The sequence below is a fragment of the Schistocerca nitens genome, chromosome 5 (assembly GCF_023898315.1).
Source record: "Schistocerca nitens isolate TAMUIC-IGC-003100 chromosome 5, iqSchNite1.1, whole genome shotgun sequence".
Taxonomy (NCBI): Eukaryota; Metazoa; Arthropoda; class Insecta; order Orthoptera; family Acrididae; genus Schistocerca; species Schistocerca nitens.
In genome coordinates, this window is record NC_064618.1 from 783009107 (window position 1) to 783029678 (window position 20572).

Below are 20572 nucleotides of genomic sequence, written 5' to 3' on the forward strand. Positions count from 1 at the left end.
TCAAGGAGCGCCGTGGTCCCGTGGTTAGCGAGAGTAGCTGCGGAACGAGAGGTCCTAGGTTCAAGTCTTCCCTCGAGTGAAAAGTTTAATTTTTTATTTTCAATTTATCACTTTTTTGGGAGTGATTATCACATCCACAAGAAAACCTAAATCGAGCAAGGTAGAAGAATCTTTTTACCCATTCGCCAAGTGTACAAGTTAGGTGGGTCGACAACATATTCCTGTCATGTGACGCACATGCCGTCACCAGTGTCGTATAGAAAATATCAGACGTGTTTTCCTGTGGAGTAATAGGTTGACCTATGATTTTGCGATCAAATGTTTTCGGTTCCCATTGGAGAGGCACATCCTTTCGTCTACTAATCGCACGGTTTTGCGGTGCGGTCGCAAAACACAGACACTAAACTTATTACAGTGAACAGAGACGTCAATGAACGAACGGACAGATCATAACTTTGCGAAAATAAAGAAAGTGAAATTTTCGGTCGAGGGAAGACTTGAACCAAGGACCTCTCGTTCCGCAGTTACTCACGCTAACCACGGGACCGCGGCGCTCCTGAGTTCACATTGTCCTTGTTGTCGCATATGTTGCGCATGGACTACTCAGTTTGTATGTTTTACTAATTTTTTTCATAGTTCCACACAACTTCTTCCTGTTTTTTCGATTGATCTGTTTTCAGTTTTTCAAGGCCTATCCACTGTGCCAACTTATAACTTAATCTGAGGGGGGTGCGATGGGGAGGTTCCCTTGTTAGTACTGCGGTTGAGATTTGAAGTATGTGAGACGCAACAAGAGCAAATTGAAGCACAAATTAAACACATGTTTGTTTTAAAAAGTACTGAGTATTCGAGTCTATTTTAAAAGTATACTTAAATGAATGAAGTTTCCTAATTTCCGAAATACGTCTGCATAGAGACGCGAAATTTAAGAATCTTTCCTGGCAAGGTGGAGCGAGTTTACATCGAGTTATTTGCATTTGACAATTACATGAAAATTTTAAAGTAGCAGACAGTACGATTATTATTTAATTTACGTAATTTTCATGTCAAGTCCTGTTTGCTTTTTGCCGATTACTGTGTACATTTTGCAAGCTTACTTTTGTTTAGCACAGTATTGTGTACACTCGAATTTTGGTATGATTAATTGCAATAACCCATATCGCTTTAAATACCGTAGGAATTTCATTCGCACATTAGTTTTTAACACTGATAGCACCTCTGAAAGTGGTTGAGTTTGCAACATTTGATCAAATATTTGACCATTTACGAAGTATAATCACCACCTGACAACACATCTTAAGTATCTGAACGCAATTATTCGACCTACCTCTGATTCATACTTAATATATATTTGATTGCCTTGGTAACCTGGAAAACGAACGTTTAAAATTATACAAACTGACAGTATTTCCACACTATTTAACCTAGGCCTATATTGCACGATTTCCAGGACACTATACCTTTTTCAAATGAGTTGGAAATCCAAATACTGACGGTATAGTATCGTCCTTCAGTTGACATCTATTTACTTAATTTTCCATATAACAATTCTCTTCAAAATGAAGAGAGCACAGCAAATAATTTGCTGTCGGTTGGAAGTTCTCTCACCGAGTAGAACTATCCATTTCCGATTTAGAAAATCATTTGTAAGGGGAAACCTAAACAAAATCAAAGGCTCATGATGTATTATTTCTCCTTGAAAATACTATATACAAGTAATAGAAAGTAACAAACAACCAGAAATGACTGACCTGTGAAATGTAACATTGTTTCAGTCTTCGTCTTTGCTTCCATTATACTGTTACAATTAAAAGCAGCACACTAACGAACCATGTTTACGCACTGTTTCCCTGCAAATGGCGGCTTCTATCACGTTCAATGTGGGGACGCGACACTAGCGCCAATGCGAGGTCTAGTTTTTATTTAGTAAGTCTATGGGCGAGACCCAGGCGCCGGCTGAGGTAGGGTTGCCATCCTTACTCTACAGGGTGGTCCATCGATAGTGACCGGGCCAAATATCTCACGAAATAATCGTCAAACGAAAAAACTGCAAAGAACGAAACTCATCTAGCTTGAAGGGCGAAACCAGATGGCGCTAATGTTGGCCCGCTAGATGGCGCTGCCATAGGTCAAACGGATATTGTGGTGTGCGTACTGTAAGACCTTCGGAACACACACCATCAGATCATTTGACTTGTCGCTCTAACGAAGTAGGCGAGTGTCAGCAATATGTCTCGTGGTCTTATTGTGGCGTGTTTATCTTCTGCCGTTAGGTCAGACGATAGAAATGCCACTTGCACGCTTAGAGTAGCAGATTGACAGTGACCAAAATTGACAATCTGAAGTTCCTTTGGTTTTGGTACGTTAATCTTATTCTCACATATCTCTGATAGTTGACAAAGTGTCGGCCCGCATCTCGTGGTCGTGCGGTAGCGTTCTCGCTTCCCACACCCGGGTTCCCGGGTTCGATTCCCGGCGGGGTCAGGGATTTTCTCTGCCTCGTGATGGCTGGGTGTTGTGTGCTGTCCTTAGGTTAGTTAGGTTTAAGTAGTTCTAAGTTCTAGGGGACTGATGACCATAGATGTTAAGTCCCATAGTGCTCAGAGCCATTTGAACCATTTTTTTGACAAAGTGTATATACATTTATCTTCATGGCTATGTACAGGAATATGATAATCTTATTAGGCGCAGACTGAAACTTGACTATAGACTGGTGCAGACAAATGCAGACTGACTAATCGGAGGTCTGTGCACTCGTTATAATACCTCGTGCGTTCAGGTATCACTGCGCGAGTGTGATCCGCGAGGAGAAAAGGTTCTACATTAGCAGCAATCTCAATGGCTGCGTTACATATTAATACGCGAGTAGGCGGAAGCAGAATTTGGTCCGTCTCTAAGGCAGCGCCATCTCGTAGTGCGGAGCCGGACGAGCGCTGCGCCTGCGCTGTTGTGCTTAGCGAGGCATGCTCTAGTGGGAAAGTTGTGTACGCGCTGACTACGCAGAACTATGTACACAACAGATATCAACTGTGTTTTTTAAAATAGGAACCCCCATTTTTTGTTACATATTCGTGTAGTACGTACAGAAATATGAATGTTATAGTTGGACCACTTTTTTCGCTTTGTGATACATGGCGCTGTAATAGTCGCAAACATATAAGTACGTGGTATCGCGTAACATTCCGCCAGTGCGGACTCTATTTGCTTTGTGATACATTACCTGTGCTAAAATGGACCGTTTACCAATTCCGGAAAAGGTCGATATCGTGTTGATGTATGGCTATGCCCAAAGGGCATGTGCTAAGTAAGCTGCTCGTTATTTAAGAAAACAGGAAGTGTTCAGCCACATGTGAAACGTCAACCAGGACCTGTAACAAATGATGATGCCCAAGTAGGTGTTTCAGCTGCTGTCGTGGCTAATATGCACATCAGTATCAAATTGCGCCAGAATCGGGAATCTCAAAAACGTCGGTGTTGATAATGCTACATCAACATCGATTGGACCCGTACCATGTTTCTATGCACCAGGAATTGCATGGCAACGATTTTGAACGTCGTGTACAGTTTTGCCACTGGGCACAAGAGAAATTACAGGACGATGACCGATTTTTTGCACGCGTTCTATTTAGTGACGAAGCGTCATTCACCAACAGCGATGACATAAACCGGCATAATATGCACTATTGGCCAACAGAAAATCCACGACGGCTGCGACAAGTCGAACATCAGCGACCTTGGCTGGTTAATGTATGGTGCGGCATTATGGGAGGAAGGATAATTGGCCCCCATTTTATCGATGACAATCTAAATGGTGCAATGTATGCTGATTTCCTACGTAATGTTCTACCAATGTTACTAAAAGATGTTTCATTGCATGACAGAATGGCGATGTACTTCCAACATGATGGATGTCCGGCACGTACCTCGCGAGCGGTTGAAGCGGTATTGAATAGCATATTTCATGACAGGTGGATTGGTCGTCGAAGGACCATACCATGGCCCGCACGTTCACCGGATCTGACGTCCCCAGATTTCTTTCTGTGGGGAAAGTTGAAGGATATTTGCTATCGTGATCCACCGACAACGCTTGACAACATGCGTCAGCGCATTGTCAATGCATGTGTGAACATTACGGAAGGCGAACTACTCGCTGTTGAGAGGAATGTCGTTACACATATTGCCAAATGCATTGAGGTTGACGGACATCATTTTGAGCATTTATTGCATTAATGTGGTATTTACAGGTAATCACGCTGTAACAGCATGCGTTCTCAGAAATGATACGTTCACAAAGGTACATGTATCGTATTGGAACAACAGAAATAAAATGTTCAAACGTACCTATTTTCTGTATTTTAATTTAAAAAACGTACGCGTTACCAAATGTTCATCTAAAATTGTGAGCCATATGTTTGTGACTATTACAGCGCAAACAATCACAAAGCGAAAAAAGTGGTCCAACTAAAATATTCATATTTCTTTACGTAGTACACGAATATGTAATAAAAATGGGGGTTCCTATTTTTAAAAAACGCAGTTGATACCCGTTTGACCTATGGCAGCGCCACCTAGCTGCCCAACCATAGCGTCATCTTGTTTCCCCCTTTAAGTTAGACTAGTTTCGTTCTTTGTAGTTTTTTCGTTTGACGCTTATGTCGTGAGATATTTGGCCCAGTCACGATCCATGGACCACCCTGTATACACTACCAGAAAAAAAAAATAGTATACGCTTCAGAAGTTTCCAATTCATTTAAGATTTCTTGTTACAACAGAGCACATGCAGTACACGAAATTATTGCATTTACAGATCAATAGCACAAGCGATTCTGAGGTACTAGGTATCGACAACACCCAAATTGGTACATGGTACAGTCTCCACGGGTGGCAATGCAGCTGCCAACTCTGGCATCTAGTTGACTGTACACAGGGCGAATACTGTCGTCGAATACATTATGCCACGCCTGCTCGATCTGTTCACATAGTTCTGTAAGAGTTGTTGGATGACGAGTTTCACGAGTCACTTGACCCGTCACGTCCGACATGTGCTCGATTGGAGACAAGTCTGGAGATTGTGCTGGCCATGCTGCCTATTCTGTATCTTTCCGCCACTGTGCCCATCGTTTCGGTACTCAAGAGCACCGAACGGTCTAGTACTCGAATTAGAGCCCCTGCATTATTCAGTATGCATTTCGGAACCGATACCGTTCGGGTCTAGAGAACCGAATCGCTGTTGTCTGTTCGCGTCGCGCAAGCCAATCAAAAGCAAGCGGCCGCAGACCCGCGCATGCGCACTGCAGCGCGCACAACGCCATGAACACAAAGCGACTAGCAGACGACAAAGGCGCGCTATTCTTCGAAGTACCGAAAATTGCCTTTACATTGCCATAACGCATGACGCCTCATTCCATCGAGCTGACGTGCCCGCCTTCTTCGCTCTTGCCTCCTCCTTAACTGTATCAGGCGCAGTATATCCATTTCCATGAGTCCTAGCTGAAATGCACTAACCGTATGTTTCCATGCATGCATAATAACGATAGCGTATTTGACTGTATTCTGCAGACTGCCGTTCAAATGGCTCTGAGCACTATGTGACTCAACTGCTGTGGTCATAAGTCCCCTAGAACTTAGAACTACTTAAACCTAACTAACCTAAGGACATCACACACATCCATGCCCGAGGCAGGATAGGAACCTGCGACCGTAATGGTCACGCGGTTCCAGACAGTAGCGCCTAGAACCGCACGGCCACTCGGGCCGGCTTAGACTGCCGTAAATGCCGCATTGTGTCATCTTATTCTCATTCACACTGACACCGTGTTTTGGATTTTACGTTTCGGAAAATGAGTTAGGAATAGTGTGTAGTACCACATTGTACTAATACACCTATAGAAACACTCGAAAAATTGATTCTGAGAGTTTCAAAGAATAAGAAGATAAACAGAACGTGGTTATAAAATGGTTCAAATGGCTCTGAGCACTATGGGACTTAACATCTTAGGTCATCAGTCCCATAGAACTTAAAAGTCCTTAAACCTAACTAACCTAAGGACATCACACACATACATGCCGCCGCCGTAGTGGGAGAGCGGTTCTAGGCGCTTCAGTTTGGAACCGCGCGACCGCTGCGGTCGCAGGTTCGAATCCTGCCTCGGGCAAGGATGTGTGTGACGTCCTTAGGTTAGTTAGGTTCAAGTAGTTCTAAGTTCTAGGGGACTGATGACCTCTGATGTTAAGTCCCATAGTGCTCAGAACCATTTTAACCATCCATGCCCGAGGCAGGATTCGAACCTGCGACCATAGCGGTCGCGCGGTTCCAGACTGAAGCACCTAGAACCGGTCGGCCACAGAAGCCGGCGAATGTGGTGATAACTCGCTGCTAGAGATGCAAATGATTAAGTAGCCCACTTCCCTACATGATACGTCAGCGATTTGGGTCTTAAAAACGAAATGGAAAAACCGCATTTTCGAGAGCTCCTGCAGTTCGTCGAAGTTTGTAACATGTATCTCATGAATGAAAATATTTCGTATATGGTGCTACAGTCTAAAAATATTACGGCGGAGAACTTTCATCTCTTTCTAATGTTGTTGAGGATTAGATAGCAGATAAATACTTGTGACAAGCAAGATTATGAAGATCACTGCTGCTAGTTACATTCCCAGTAATTTATGTTGTGCTCTTAGATTCCTATCTAACCACATACTCGGAAATCGCTACATATTCGGAAAAAATGGAGAATTATTCCTGACAAGAAAAAATATAAAGGCCACTGTCGGTTGTTTCATTCACAGCAATTTCATCTCCACTAATTTCATATTTCGTTTTTTAAACACACAGAAATCACGAAGTCATTACTGAGGAAGTGCGCTCTTACATGTAATAACGAATATTGCAGAAAAATCTTAATTTACACGAATAACAATGTCTCAGAACGTGTTGCATATATGAAGGTAAAAAATTTTTTTTTGCACCCTCCCGTGCTCGAACCTGTGTCCTTTCATTACGCATTCCCGCGCCCTAACCACTTGGCCACGCCAAACAGTAGGAACCTGTTGCTCAATTCTTTTAATATAGCATAGAGGAACGTAGGCTGACTTCGTTACCAAACGGTGCTGCGTAAGTCATAAATGCGTGATACTTTGGAAGGTTTCCAATATCAGGCTTCACATGATTGCTTTGCTTTGTTACTCGAAAGTTATAAACACGTTTCGATAGTTACTAACTAAACCATTTGTGGGAAAAAGTACACAAAGTCACTGCTAATGTCAGTTCACACTCATGTAGTATATGTAAGCACAGGCGATGTCTTGATATTTAATGATTTTTAAACTCTTATTTGCATGAAAATAGCACGTATTTTGAGAGAACATTGACCAAAAACGTTTTTTTTATGTAATCATTCACAGTAACAACCTAACCTAACCATATTTATAACAAAGGAAAATAGTCTATTATGAACTCACTTTCCAACTGGTGATTCATTAGTAACACAATCACTAAATCCAAAGCTAAAACCGCTAAATATGTTTAAAATAACAAATTATAAGTGTACATAAACCACAGCTCTCCGATCGACAGGGCCACACCGAAATCCAAAACCTCTCGGTACAATTGTCGTAAAATCGGTGGGAGGACCAAAAAAATGGCTCTGAGCACTATGGGACTCAACTGCTGAGGTCATTAGTACCCTAGAACTTAGAACTAGTTAAACCTAACTAACCTAAGGACATCACACACATCCATGCCCGAGGCAGGATTCGAACCTGCGACCGTAGCGGTCTCGCGGTTCCAGACTGCAGCGCCAGAACCGCGCGGCGGTGGGAGGACCGTTCGGTAACACGTCTCAGAAGCTTACTGAAGAGGATATTTCGGTAAAGAACCAAAACTGACGTCACTACCGAGACAATCCTACTACACTGTTCAAACGGGATGCAGAATAGGGCCCCAGGGAAGTTGCTGCACGTCTTCCAGGGCTCGTTGAGTTTCACGGGCAGTGTGTGGGCAAGCATTATCCTATTGGGAAAAAAATACAACGTTCCTGTTGCTATAAAGGCAAAAGAACGGTGTCTAACAACATTCTGCACGTACTGAGCGCTCCATAAACCTCACAGTGAACGAGAACTGTAGCTCATACAGTGCATTCGTCCAAGACGCACCGGCGCCACCTCTGGCTTTAACGGTCTGGGTGGGAGTGGGCAATGTGTCTTGCACGAATGCACTCTAAGAGACAGCGCTCACCAGGTCTACATCGCACGGGCAAACGACCATCAATTCCGTGCCGGCAAAACCTGCTTTCACCGTCAAGACCACGGGACACCATTCCATCACTTGATTCCCTGATGGCACCATTCGGGCCGCACATGTCGATGCTGTGGCGTGAGTAGAAGATGGGCGAGAGGTGTGCGTACCCGTTGTCCTGCCTAATAACCGATTCGCAACAGTTCATGTTCACACGTCTGAGCTCATAAGCTCTCTTATCTGTGATGTAGTAGCTGTAAGATCTGCCACTGCCGCCCTTACAAAACGACGATCCTGGCGGGCTCTGTGCTGCCTGGACGTCCAGAACCTCGTATACGTGTGTGAGAATGTTCACGTAACGACTGATACCACTATTATTGCACAGCTGACGCCACACGTGCAACTTGCGTGTAAATTCTTCGAAAGGACCATCCTGCCACTCGAAAAGCCACTCGCTTTCAAGCTGGCTCAGGTGGCTGTAGGAAACGCGAGTGTGTCTCCACGGTATGGTTGCCTGCTTGCTTCACGCGTTTGCACTACACTAAGCCTTCCCTATTAAATGGTAGACACAGAGGGCGCTCTGGTAGCTATCTATTGTCAGACGACGTTGAAACCATTATCACTACATCTACTATCCCCTAGGTGGCGATGCCGTCTCAGATCAAAATCGACGTCTTCTTTCCAGGTGAACTATTTTTTCCGGCAGTGTATATAAATAGGGTGAGACACCCATTTAACAAATGGTTCAAATGGCTCTGAGCACTATGGGACTTAACTACTGAGATCATTAGTCCCCTAGAACTTAGAACTACTTTAACCTAACTAACCTAAGGACATCACACACATCCATACCCGGTTGCGCGGTTCCAGACTGTAGCGCCTACAACCGCTCGGCCACTCCAGCCGGCCATCCATTTATCGTTTCTCTTTAGACGGTAATCAGCGATATGCTACGAGTATTGAGGATAATGGGCAGGAGCACTACGTCAATTGCGTATCGATAAGCTGGGTGATGCTGAGTGGATTAGATTAGGAAATGAGACACTTAAAGTAGTAAAGGAGTTTTGCTATTTAGGGAGCAAAATAACTGATGATGGTCGAAGTAGAGAGGATATAAAATGTAGACTGGCAATGGCAAGGAAGTCGTTTCTGAAGAAGAGAAATTTGTTAACATCGAGTATAGATTTAAGTGTCAGGAAGTCGTTTCTGAAAGTATTTGTATGGAGTGTAGCCATGTATGGAAGTGAAACATGGACGATAACCAGTTTGGACAAGAAGAGAATAGAAGCTTTCGAAATGTGGTGCTACAGAAGAATGCTGAAGATAAGGTGGGTAGATCACGTAACTAATGAGGAGGTATTGAATAGGATTGTGGAGAAGAGAAGTTTGTGGCACAACTTGACTAGAAGAAGGGATCAGTTGGTAGGACATGTTTTGAGGCATCAAGGGATCACAAATTTAGCATTGGAGGGCAGCGTGGAGGGTAAAAATCGTAGAGGGAGACCAAGAGATCAATACACTAAGCAGATTCAGAAGGATGTAGGTTGCAGTAGGTACTGGGAGATGAAGAAGCTTGCACAGGATAGAGTAGCATGGAGAGCTGCATCAAACCAGTCTCAGGACTGAAGACCACAACAACAACAACAAGTTGGAAGTTTGATTCACTAAGGGACGGTGCCCGGATGGCTAAAACGATCAGTCAGTTTGTAGCCGTGAGATGAGGTGGACGTGCTCGGCGCTTCGAGCAGTGCTCAGAGAGCATGATTTTGTTTACACGTTCGTGTGTGGCGCTACATCGCTATTTGCCTTCTAGTTCTGACCTACAATGACGTTATCTTACCGCCGTGCGATCACCTTTCAAGCGGAACATGCACGACCTCGACCGCACATGGTGCAACAGTTTATATGTGATGAAATTCATCTAATGCTTCACGATATCGTACGAAGTCTCTTGTCCATCACGAGCAGCGCCGTGTACATCAAACTGCGGAGCGAAGAGCTTTGCGCTGATGTGCGACGTTTCAACCAAGGACTAAATGGCCACCTATAAGTCGTTTCGACTGATCACGGAGAGCTCAGCCTCCGCCGCACCCAGAGTGTTTTCGAACTTCCTCTTGAGGTACCGCAAGACGTGGTCGTATGAGCCTCTGTCCGCTCCTCCGCCCTCTTTAACCAGACTCTTTGCTGAATCAAAGCGACTCCTTCCACTGAAAATCTTTCGCCACTATTGTTTATGAAACAAGAATAATACAAAAGACTTCATTGAACCACACATTCTTCAGATACAAACCTCGAAAATGGGTTTTATTGTTATGCGACATTCGAAAAATTTATTGATGAGCAGGCCAAAGTGGCCGAGAGGTTCTAGGCGCTACAGTCTGGAACCGCGCTACCGCTACGGTCGCAGGTTCGAATCCTGCCTCGGGCATGGATGTGTGTGATGTCCTTAGGTTAGTTAGGTTTAAGTAGTTCTAAGTTGTAGGGGACTGATGACCTCAGCAGTTAAAGTCCCATAGTGCTCAGAGCCATTTTTATTGGTGAAATTACGTTCATCACTCCAACATCACACATAAGTATTTTGTAGACTGGCATGAGAATATACGAGGTTTGGAATTTAAATAGTAGCAACTATTTATTCACAATCGATACAAAAGAGTTACATGTTTGCACCTGTTACTGTCCTTCAAAGTAGTCGCCAGCGTTGTGTAGAACCCGTTGCCAGCGATGTGGAAGGAGTAGTATACCGTTAGCAGAACCTGTTCTGTTGTTCGGGTGACTACTTTGAAGGATAACAGGGGCAAACATGTAACTCTTGTGTGTCGATTGTGAATAAATAGTTACCACTAAGTTCATACCCTCGTATATTTGTATATCACTTGTTACTGGATTCATGATACATCTCAATCGTTGTGTTAATGCCCTAAACTGTTCCATTTGAGAAATTATAGTTTTCATTTTTGACTGAAAACAAACTACAATTAACGTGATATATTTTCATTATTGTACATTCAGTACGTTTAGAGCTATTCATGGCTACAGAAATTACATCGAATTGTATCGTAATAAATTAAAAAACCTATCTACAGTCTGTTCTCTTTGCAATGAAAATATAACGGATGTTTTTTGACTTACGAGGCGATATCGGAGCCATTTAGTGAAAGAGACAGCACACAATGAAAACTTGCTGGCTAATCAAGTCCTTCATTCTGCAGGTACGTGCTGTCACATGTCATCATCGAAGTCGGAGTACTGGACGACGACAACTCCACGGACAATGGGACGTAAGTAACACGGCTTTACTATACACCTTACAGTGACAGAGTTATTATCCTTTTAATAACAGCTATTATACTACTCGATTTTCTTATCTTCATACCAATCGCCTTGTCTCACTTTCATACACCGCCGTAGACAGAGCATGTGTTCTGTAGAATTTAAGTTTGGTATCCTTCCCTCTTATGTTTTTCAGAGTTACTGTATGGCGTCACAAAAAATAGCGTTATGTTTGTTTGCATAGCCATATTTTACAGCAGCTGATATACATCAGTTAACGTTTTTCTACTGCAATTAAAAAGTACTTTTCACTAGATGCGTTTAACTTTTATGAAGCGTGTTTTGTGGTTTTTCTGGATATGTGGTATAAATAATGTGTCTACAGTTTCGTATTTATAAACAGCACTTCTTTATAAAATCAACATGCAATTTACTTACAGTATTTTTACCTCTTGTTACCTCTTGTTACCAGGAGTGAAGTCGGAAAGAACCTGGTTGCACATGTAAATATCACACTTTTTTACCGTTTATCAACCACCCCCTTTTTTTGCACTGCATTCTTGCAATTCACTTCACTTTCGTGATTCTCTCTCTCTCTCTCTCTCTCTCTCTCTCTCTCTCTCTCTCTGCCGGCCGTTGTGGCCGAGACTGTTTTAGGCGCTTCAGTCTGGAACTGCGCTGCTGCTACGGTCGCAGGTTCGAATCCTGCCTCGGGCATGGACGTGTATGATGCCTTTAGGTTAGTTAGGTTTAAGTAGTCCTAGGTCTAGGGGACTGATGACGTCAGATGTTAAGTCCCATAGTGCTTAGAGCTATTTGAACCATTTCTCTCTCTCTCCCTCCCCGCGAGCGCCTGACATCTAGCAAAAATAGCTACACTCTAAACGTACACAGTATACAAATGAGTATACATAAACACTGTGCTGAGTGCAGAACACATGCAACTATTTCCCTTCTGTAGTTTACAATTATGAAGTGAAGTGGAGAAAACACAAATGCAGCGTAAGAAAAAGTGGGTTAATAAAAGGCAAAAAAATTGCGAAAAGTGAACGTGCAACCAGGTTTTCTTGGACTTCAATTTCCGCTAACAACGAAGCAAAAAACAGTGGTTTTTGAGAAAACGTAAACAAGAGGTAAGAACAAGGTAAGTAAATTGTATGGCAATTTTATGAAGAATTGCTGTTTATAATAAACTTGTTTGAGACATTAGTCTTCTTCCAATACAGACTAGAATGTAAAGGCATATTATGCACACACTATTTCAAGATTTCTAGATTGACCACAGAAAACAAAAAGTACGTGCCTGTTGAAACATAATATTTAACTGTAGTAAAACGGAAAAAACACGTTTTACATAAAAAATAATAGAACTTAAAAAAAGCGCAGAAAGCTGTTAAGTGATGATTGAATCACGACCGGTTTCGCTGCATTAAAGCAGCATCCTCAGGTGATTCTACTGGAAAGGAACCCATACTTGTAAAATATACATATTGTCACGTAGGAGAAGGTGTAATTAGATGAATGACGAACACTAACTTCACTTAACGAAGGACTATTCAGAACTTGCTCATACAAGAGCGCGGAGCGAACTGCCTCCTGCCAGAACAAATACAGTATATATACAGCTACAGAACATTCCAGTACAGTGATTCCTGACATTTGTGGATAATTCTAGAATATGGAAATTAAAATTTTACAGCCGAGGTGAGTTCTGTTCTCGCGACCCTCCAGTTTACTATCATAGCCACTATACCATGGTGCTACTCAACTTCTTCTGCGACATTCTTCCTTCCTTAAGAGAACAGCGTCTTGGTGTTACGTCCTCCTGGTCCGGGAACTAGTCATCGATCCTGCATACTCCAACTCCCGATGACTGATTCTCGCCCTGGCGATGATCTTAGAATTACTTTTGCCGCTACACTCTTCTTCACCTTTCCGCTTGTTGCCTGTCGCTGGAGCTTCGAATTTACTCTGGGTTGCGGGATCCTTATAGGGCTTCATTCGAAGGAAGTGGACCGTATCTCTGACTTTTCGTCGTCTTGTGTCGGGGTCGAAATCTTCAACTTCGTAAGTTACATCAGACAACTGTCTCACAACCTTATAAGGTCCAAAGTAGCGCCTGAGGAGCTTCTCAGAGAGACCAACTTTCCGAACAGGAGGAAGATCCAGATGAGGTCACCAGGCTGATAGACAACAGAGCGGTGGCTCGCCTCATACCTTCGGCAATCGTTTTTCTGAGCCTGCAGCGTGCGGAGTCGAGCTAAATACCGAGCTTCCTCAGCTCTGGTTAACACCTGGGTGATGTAGTCGTCGTCCACATCATCAGGATGTAACGGAAACACATCTAAGCGCATATGTTTACGAGTCACTGGCAGCCACCTCTTTCCAAATGGTTCAAAGTTTTTCTTGCAAAGTAATCCATTAACTACCTTAAACTGTCCTTTCACATCCTCTGACCGATTTAAGGCAAGCATAATTTGAGATATCTTGGGGTCCTTCTTCTGCTTAGCAGAAAGATCCTGGAGTGCAGCGAGACAGTCACTATCTTCATCAAAGTCTTGCACGGGGTTTCTTGGGAGACAGTCGGCATCTTGGTGTTTTCTTCCACTTTTGCACACTATGGCAATGTCATACTCTTGAAGACGAGTCGTCCTGTTGGATCCTTAAGACCTGGCAATCAACAAAGTGAATGGGTCTGTAACAACTGTGAATGGCCTTCCATAGAGATATTGCCGAAATTTGCACATGGCCCAGATCACAGCAAGACATTCTCTTTCTGTAGTTGAGTAGATTCTCTCGGCTTTTGTAAGTGTCCTAGAAGCATAGGCTATAACCTTCCCTTTTCCATCCGAAATTTGCACCAGATAAGCATCGATTCCATACCCGCTGGCATCTGTGTGTAGTTCTGTAGGTGCTCTCTCATCATACAGACCAAGTACAGGGTCAGTCGTCAGAGATTTTCGCAGCACATCCAAAAAATCTTGTTGAGCACTACCCCAGATAAATTTAGCATCGGCTTTTAACAACTCTTGGAGTGGCCTGGCTTTGATACAAAAGTCTTTGATAAAACGACGGTAATAAGAACATAATTCAAGGAAGCTTCTCACATCTCTAATACTTTTAGGAATAGGAATTTCTATTATACCTTTTCTGGGTCTGGCCGCACACCCTCGTTTGACACAAGGTGTCCAAGTACTTTGATTTCTTTTGCTCCAAAGAGACACTGTCTTGGATTAAGTTTCAGTTCGCCTTGTTGGAGACACTTAACAACGGCCCTCAGACTTTTTACGTGTTCATCATATGTCTCTGAGAACACTATAATGTCATCTAAATAACAAAGACACATTATCCACTTCAGGTGACTTAGAAGATTATCCATCATCCGTTCAAAAGTTGATGGTGCATTACGCAAACCAAACGGCATTACCTTAAACTCATACGGGCCCTCAGGGGTTATGAACGCAGTTTTCTCGCGATCAGCCTCATGTACTTCGATTTGCCAATATCCCGAGTACATATCCCTGGTTGAGAAAAACTTAGCCTCCTTCAGACAGTCTAGTGTATCGTCAATTCGTCCTTTTTAGTTATCTTATTAAGCTTCCTGTAATCAACACAAAAGTGCCAGCTGCCATCCTTATTTCTGACGAGGACCACTGGTGACGACCATGGGCTCTGCGAAGGCTGAATGATGTCATTCTTCATCATTTTCTCTACCTCGTCGCGTATTATTCGACGTTCCGTTGCTGACACACGGTATGCTCTCTGGCTTGTTGGTTGATAGTCTCCACTGCTAATCCAGTGCTTCACCGCCGATTTGTCTAATTTGTTCTTCATCTTTGGATTGAAGCATTCAGGGAACTTTTGAATAATGGCAAGTAGCTTCTTCTGTTGTTCCTCAGTGAGATCTGGTGATAGTCGAGCTAGAAGGTCTTGTCTCGCAGTGGTAGCGCTAATTTCTCCCACAGACTCGGCATGGGAGGTTTTTATGACGCTCAGCTGTTCTTCAATTAAGGGCTCAGCGTTTGCTACTCCCATGCGTCTTGGAAGGATCTACGGTTCCCGGCGACAGTTAACTATCCACAATTCACTGAATCCGTTCTTAAACGAGACGACAGAGGCTGGGATGACCAAGTTATTCTTCAGTGGTATGCTTCTCTTGCTTTCCACTACAAGATCCATGGCATGGCACGTGACAGTTACATTTCTAGCGCTGACTGCTGGAATGATCACTTCATCCAGCACACATAGTCTCCACACACTCGGATGCGCATCGTCTTGTCCACATTATCTCATCTTGTCTAGCATAATCTTCGAGCGACCACAATCTATAATTGTCTGAGAAGCTTTCAAAAAGACCCATCCGAGAATGATGTCATGACTACACTCTTGTAAGACGATGTATTCTAAGGGCTGTGTATGGCCACTTATACCCACACGAATGGTACATCTTCCTGTAAGTTTTACGTATTTCCCATTATCCACCTTTAGCAGAGATGTTTTGCTGTCGACGAAAACGGTTTTCTGCAACTGGCGACGGAACTTCTCCGACATGGCTGAATATGATGCTCCAGACTCCACAAGAGCTTGGGATGATCGGCCATTCATGAGAACATCGACGTAGTCTCCTATCATTTTTGTAGTGATCGACGGCGGAGGATTTTTCCCTTCGGCGGCCTCACGTCCAAGGAAGGTCGCACCCTTTAGTTTTCCAGGTTGCGGCGGCTAGGTGATCGGCTGGAGCTTCTAAACGGCGTTAGAGACCTTGATCGGCGTGTTGGGGAGCGTCCTCTTCAGCGGCTAGCTTGCGGCGACGGTGGCCTATGTCGTCCTGCATCCACATCTCTTGTTCATCTTTGTCGTCCCGGAATTGGCGTCGGCTTAGATCGGTCTGCTGTCTTCTGGCGCGGGCGTCATCAAATATCCGCCGCATTTATTGACAATGGCGCACCACAAGTTCCGGTCTTCCGCAGGGAAACATACTGGTTGGTTATCCTGGGTCCTCCAGACGTCAGTCTTCCTTGGTGCCCAAACAGGTTCCTCATGCGGCATTTTGGGAACGTAACTTAGCTTGGGTCTTAACTTTTTCACCGTTTTAAAGGGAAATGAAGGACGAGAGAATGGGTTCAATGTCTGTTCCACTTCCTCCCTTATGACCTCTTAAAGCGTCTCGGTTTTTTGTTCGCCGAGCAATCCAAGTGCCTTCTGAACTTCCTCTCTCACTGTCTGACGAAGAACACTTGTGAATGAGTTCCTTCCTCCATCACAGACATCGATACGACGTTTGGAAGCCGTTCAAACTTCTTGCGTGTAATCCTTTTTTGATGCATTGTCTCCATATACTGGCACCATTTTATGAAGTCGTCTGCTGTGGTAGCCTCATACATGTCCTCAGCAACATCCTTCATGATATATGCAACCTTATGTTCCTCCTTCATTCTAGGATCCACTATTTTTCACGGCTCCAAGACGCCTTGAATGTAGGATGCCATAGTTTCTCCTGGACGCTGTGCCCTGCACTTTAATTTATCTTCAGCCTTGCACTTCTGTCGTCGTGTGTCGCCGAAATACTTGCGCAGTTCCACCTGGAATACTTCCCAGCTTGTGAACTTCTCCTCGTTGTTCTCATACCATTGCTTGACAGTGTCCTGCAAGTAGAAAAATACGTTAGCCAGACACATGGTGTCATCTTATTTGTTAAATTTGGCTATACGCACATATAATGTCAGCTACTTGTTTGGATTTTGGCCATCGTCACCAGAGAACCCGGAAGGATGTCTCATGTGGTGGCATACAGTTGCTGTCATCGTAACGTCCTCTTCTTCTTCCGTCTCCGATAGATTGCGATCTGTTGAATATGGCTCGAACTCGGGTTTCTCGCCATGTAAACGGCGGCTCTGTCGTGGCCTGATGGGAGCCACTGTGTCGTCGATAATGTGCGCTATCACAAGTTCCAATACCCAGCGTCTTCACTAGAATAATGTCACGTAGACGTATTGTTCGTAGATACAGAATGCTATGCCAAGAAGAGGATAAGTCATAAACAAATAATAACCGACAGAGGATTGGGGCAAATAGTGCAGGGCATTAGGCGCTATGACAAAAAGAACCGTAGTTAATGCAGTAAGTATGATTAAAATGTAATACAAGAAGCATAAAATAAGATACCATCAATGGAGCGTCTGTCCGAGGAACGTAACCCATTAACCAGCCCCTTTTCTACAAAAATGAAAACTCCCAGAAGGCTAAAATTATGCCACATTAAAAATTCGGAAGCGAGAAAGTAATGAAGCTGTTGGGCCCACACGTGCTCCCAGTTGCAATTGAATGCAGATGAAGAACAAACTTTGCTTAAAACACCAAAAATCAGAAAAAACGGAGAATGAACATCAGATAATAGGCAACCCTACTGATAAAGGAAAACCTAGCACCAGGAAACAGATTAATGAACCGCCTAACATAACTTCTGTGTCCAAATAAATAAAATTCAAGTTCAGTTTACCGTGCATTTCAAGAGCTGTGGCTACTCATATTACAAAGTTATATGTAATAAAATATCACTGCTTGTTCTGAACAACTCTTGATGTAATTCGACTTCTTCCTTTAAGCGCTGTAATGTCTGATTTTATTCGATAGGAAGGTATATGAAGGATTGCTTCAACTTTCTTGTAAGAGACTTTTATTGGCTATCATGTCCCCTAATTACTGGTACGATGTGACGTACCCTCTGCCATGCACTGAACAGTGGCTTGCAGAGTACAGATTTAGATGTAGCTGTAGATTTCACGAACCACTTACGTCGTAAATAAATCTCTCCTTTTATATATTCTTAAAGTGATTTCGGTTATACATTATTATTTTTATTCAAATATGAAAAGACAGTAAATCTTGCTCGTTTGATTTCAGGGTCGACTATGACGATGCTTTATTGGATCCTAAGGCAGATCCGATCCAAGAAAAGCAATACGAAGCGCTCAAAGTAGAACCGAATGGAAATAGTAATAAACAAGAAACTAGCAACGACGACAACAAGGAGGGTGACGTGAAGAAACAGGACAAGCAAGAGGATGGGAAGAACTGTGAAGACGAGACAGGCAAAGGAGACGGTGATAAGAAAGAAAAGAGTAGTGCAAGTGGCGAGAATGAGAAGAAAGAAGAGGAGAAGCCAGAGCCTAGCAAAAGCGAATCGACTGTAAGCGACAGCGGCAAGGAAGAGAATACCGAGGGACCTAGTAAGGGTGATGCAGCCGAGGCGGGAAGCAGCAAGGAAGGAAAGGAAGAAAAGGCTGCAGCCACGAGAGAAGGGAAGGCCGCCGATGCTGTGAGTGGCAAAGAGAAGGCGGCAGTAGCCGCTGGCAGCGAGAAGAAAACTGAAAGCCAAACAGCTGAAGGCGCGGAAGAAAAGGCTGCAGTTCCTAGCGAAGCGAAGGCAGCCGATAGTGAGGGTAAGAAAGAGAAGACGGCAGCGGCTGCTACCGGCAACAAGACAGCTGAAAGCCAGAGCCAGACATCTGAGGGCGACAGCGCCGGAGGGAACGGAGCTGCCAGCGGAGAAGCACAAGCCAAGACCGAAGCCCCGTAGCGCTGTCAGAGTCTCGCCGGAGGCGCAATGGCGGTAACCCAGCAACCAGAAGATGCTGCCAACCCCTCCGCGCAACGCCTACACCGAAGCCGAAGACTCTGTTACCTCACCGGACTCGTACACGTCACTGGAAAGTTTCTAACGAATGATTCACCAAAGTGATTCACACGATCAACGTGAGGGACTTACAGGAAGCGTGGAGGAAAGAGTGTGCCCCATAAGCTGGTCGCAGAGCGACGTGGTGGAGAGTGGACTTCGCTGTGTCCGTTTGAGTGTCGCCTGCACCCTGGTGTGACCTTATACTCACGACCAGAGCCTGCGATCTGTTCTGTGTACAGTGAAAATCGCTGATTTGTAAATAAATGTACATTCTACCCGCCGGTAACTTTTTATTTCCTGATTATCCTGTTATCTGAGCAGCGTGACTCAAATTTCCATTTTCATAGATGTTTCTATTGTACTTATGGTTTCAGAATGGTACAGCCAAAGGTTCTCCCACGACGTTACTGGGTAGCGATAGTTCAGGACCGTTGCAAATCCTGCCGAGGGATGTGTAAGAAATGAGCTAAATACACTCAAACGAAATGAATGGATCGATGATGTAGCTAGCACTCATATCGTTTCATGCATTCGATTCATTTCATTTCTTTCACTTTGCTCGGAATTGTAATCACCCAAAAGCTAATCGGGAAAATAACTTTATGGGTGGAGAAAGATATAAAATTTATTTGGGGGCAGTTCTAAATGCTTCCTATGAGAACTGCGTAGATTAAGTAGTACGTAATTCTATCGTAAGGGAAAAATATCATCTTTCTGGTAACAAACTGACCTGACTTCTTCGGGGATGTTCAAGTAGGCAAAAGGCTCAGTTATTACGATTCTGTTGTAGCAAGAATGAGCACCGCGCTATATTGAGCTAGAAAGATAAGCAGGAAAGTCAACACGTTCAATAAGAAGAATTCCTCAGTCATGAATTATTTGCTTCAGCCAGTAAACAGATATAGAAACTGTTCCTCATGCTGAAAAATGTAGCTGTCTAAGCTCTATAAAAATCAGTAGCTATCTCTCGGTATAGAGACATCAGAAAGAATCTTAACGCCGTTTGCTGCATAATAGGCTCTAAACAAAACATCTAAAGCCACTATTACGCAGATATTAATTTTGCTAAGAAAAGCGTAATGCGTGAAGCCTTGAATAGTTACCGCTGTGGAATATTATCACCGCATCTGTCTCAAAACCCTAAGTAATTTTGGTCATACTGAAGGCTGTCAAGTGTAAAACACACATTGCCCTGAGACTTGTGGACGAGACAGGTATCGAAACAGTCAGCAGCAAAACAAAAGCAGAAATGTCGACTTTTACCTCCACGAAACATAAAACCGTGTCAACTTTTGTCTGCAAGGTTAATGACTTGTGGCCAGTGTCAGTAAAGTCATACAAACATTTTGCCATTGGTAGGATACTGGTAAACCACATTTCCTTAT

General features: G+C 43.6%; 1 protein-coding gene across 1 annotated transcript in view; it reads left to right on the top strand.

Annotated features, from left to right (window-relative positions):
- LOC126260715 (uncharacterized protein DDB_G0286299-like) overlaps positions 1–19468 on the top strand; it is a 28879-nt gene extending 9411 nt beyond the window's left edge. Inside the window, exons 3-4 of the mRNA XM_049958053.1 lie at positions 11449–11517; positions 18413–19468. Of these exons, the coding sequence (XP_049814010.1) occupies positions 11449–11517; positions 18413–19088 (745 nt within the window). The 3' untranslated portion in view covers positions 19089–19468. The remainder of the gene's footprint in view (positions 1–11448; positions 11518–18412) is intronic.
- The last annotated feature ends 1104 nt before the right edge of the window (positions 19469–20572 follow it).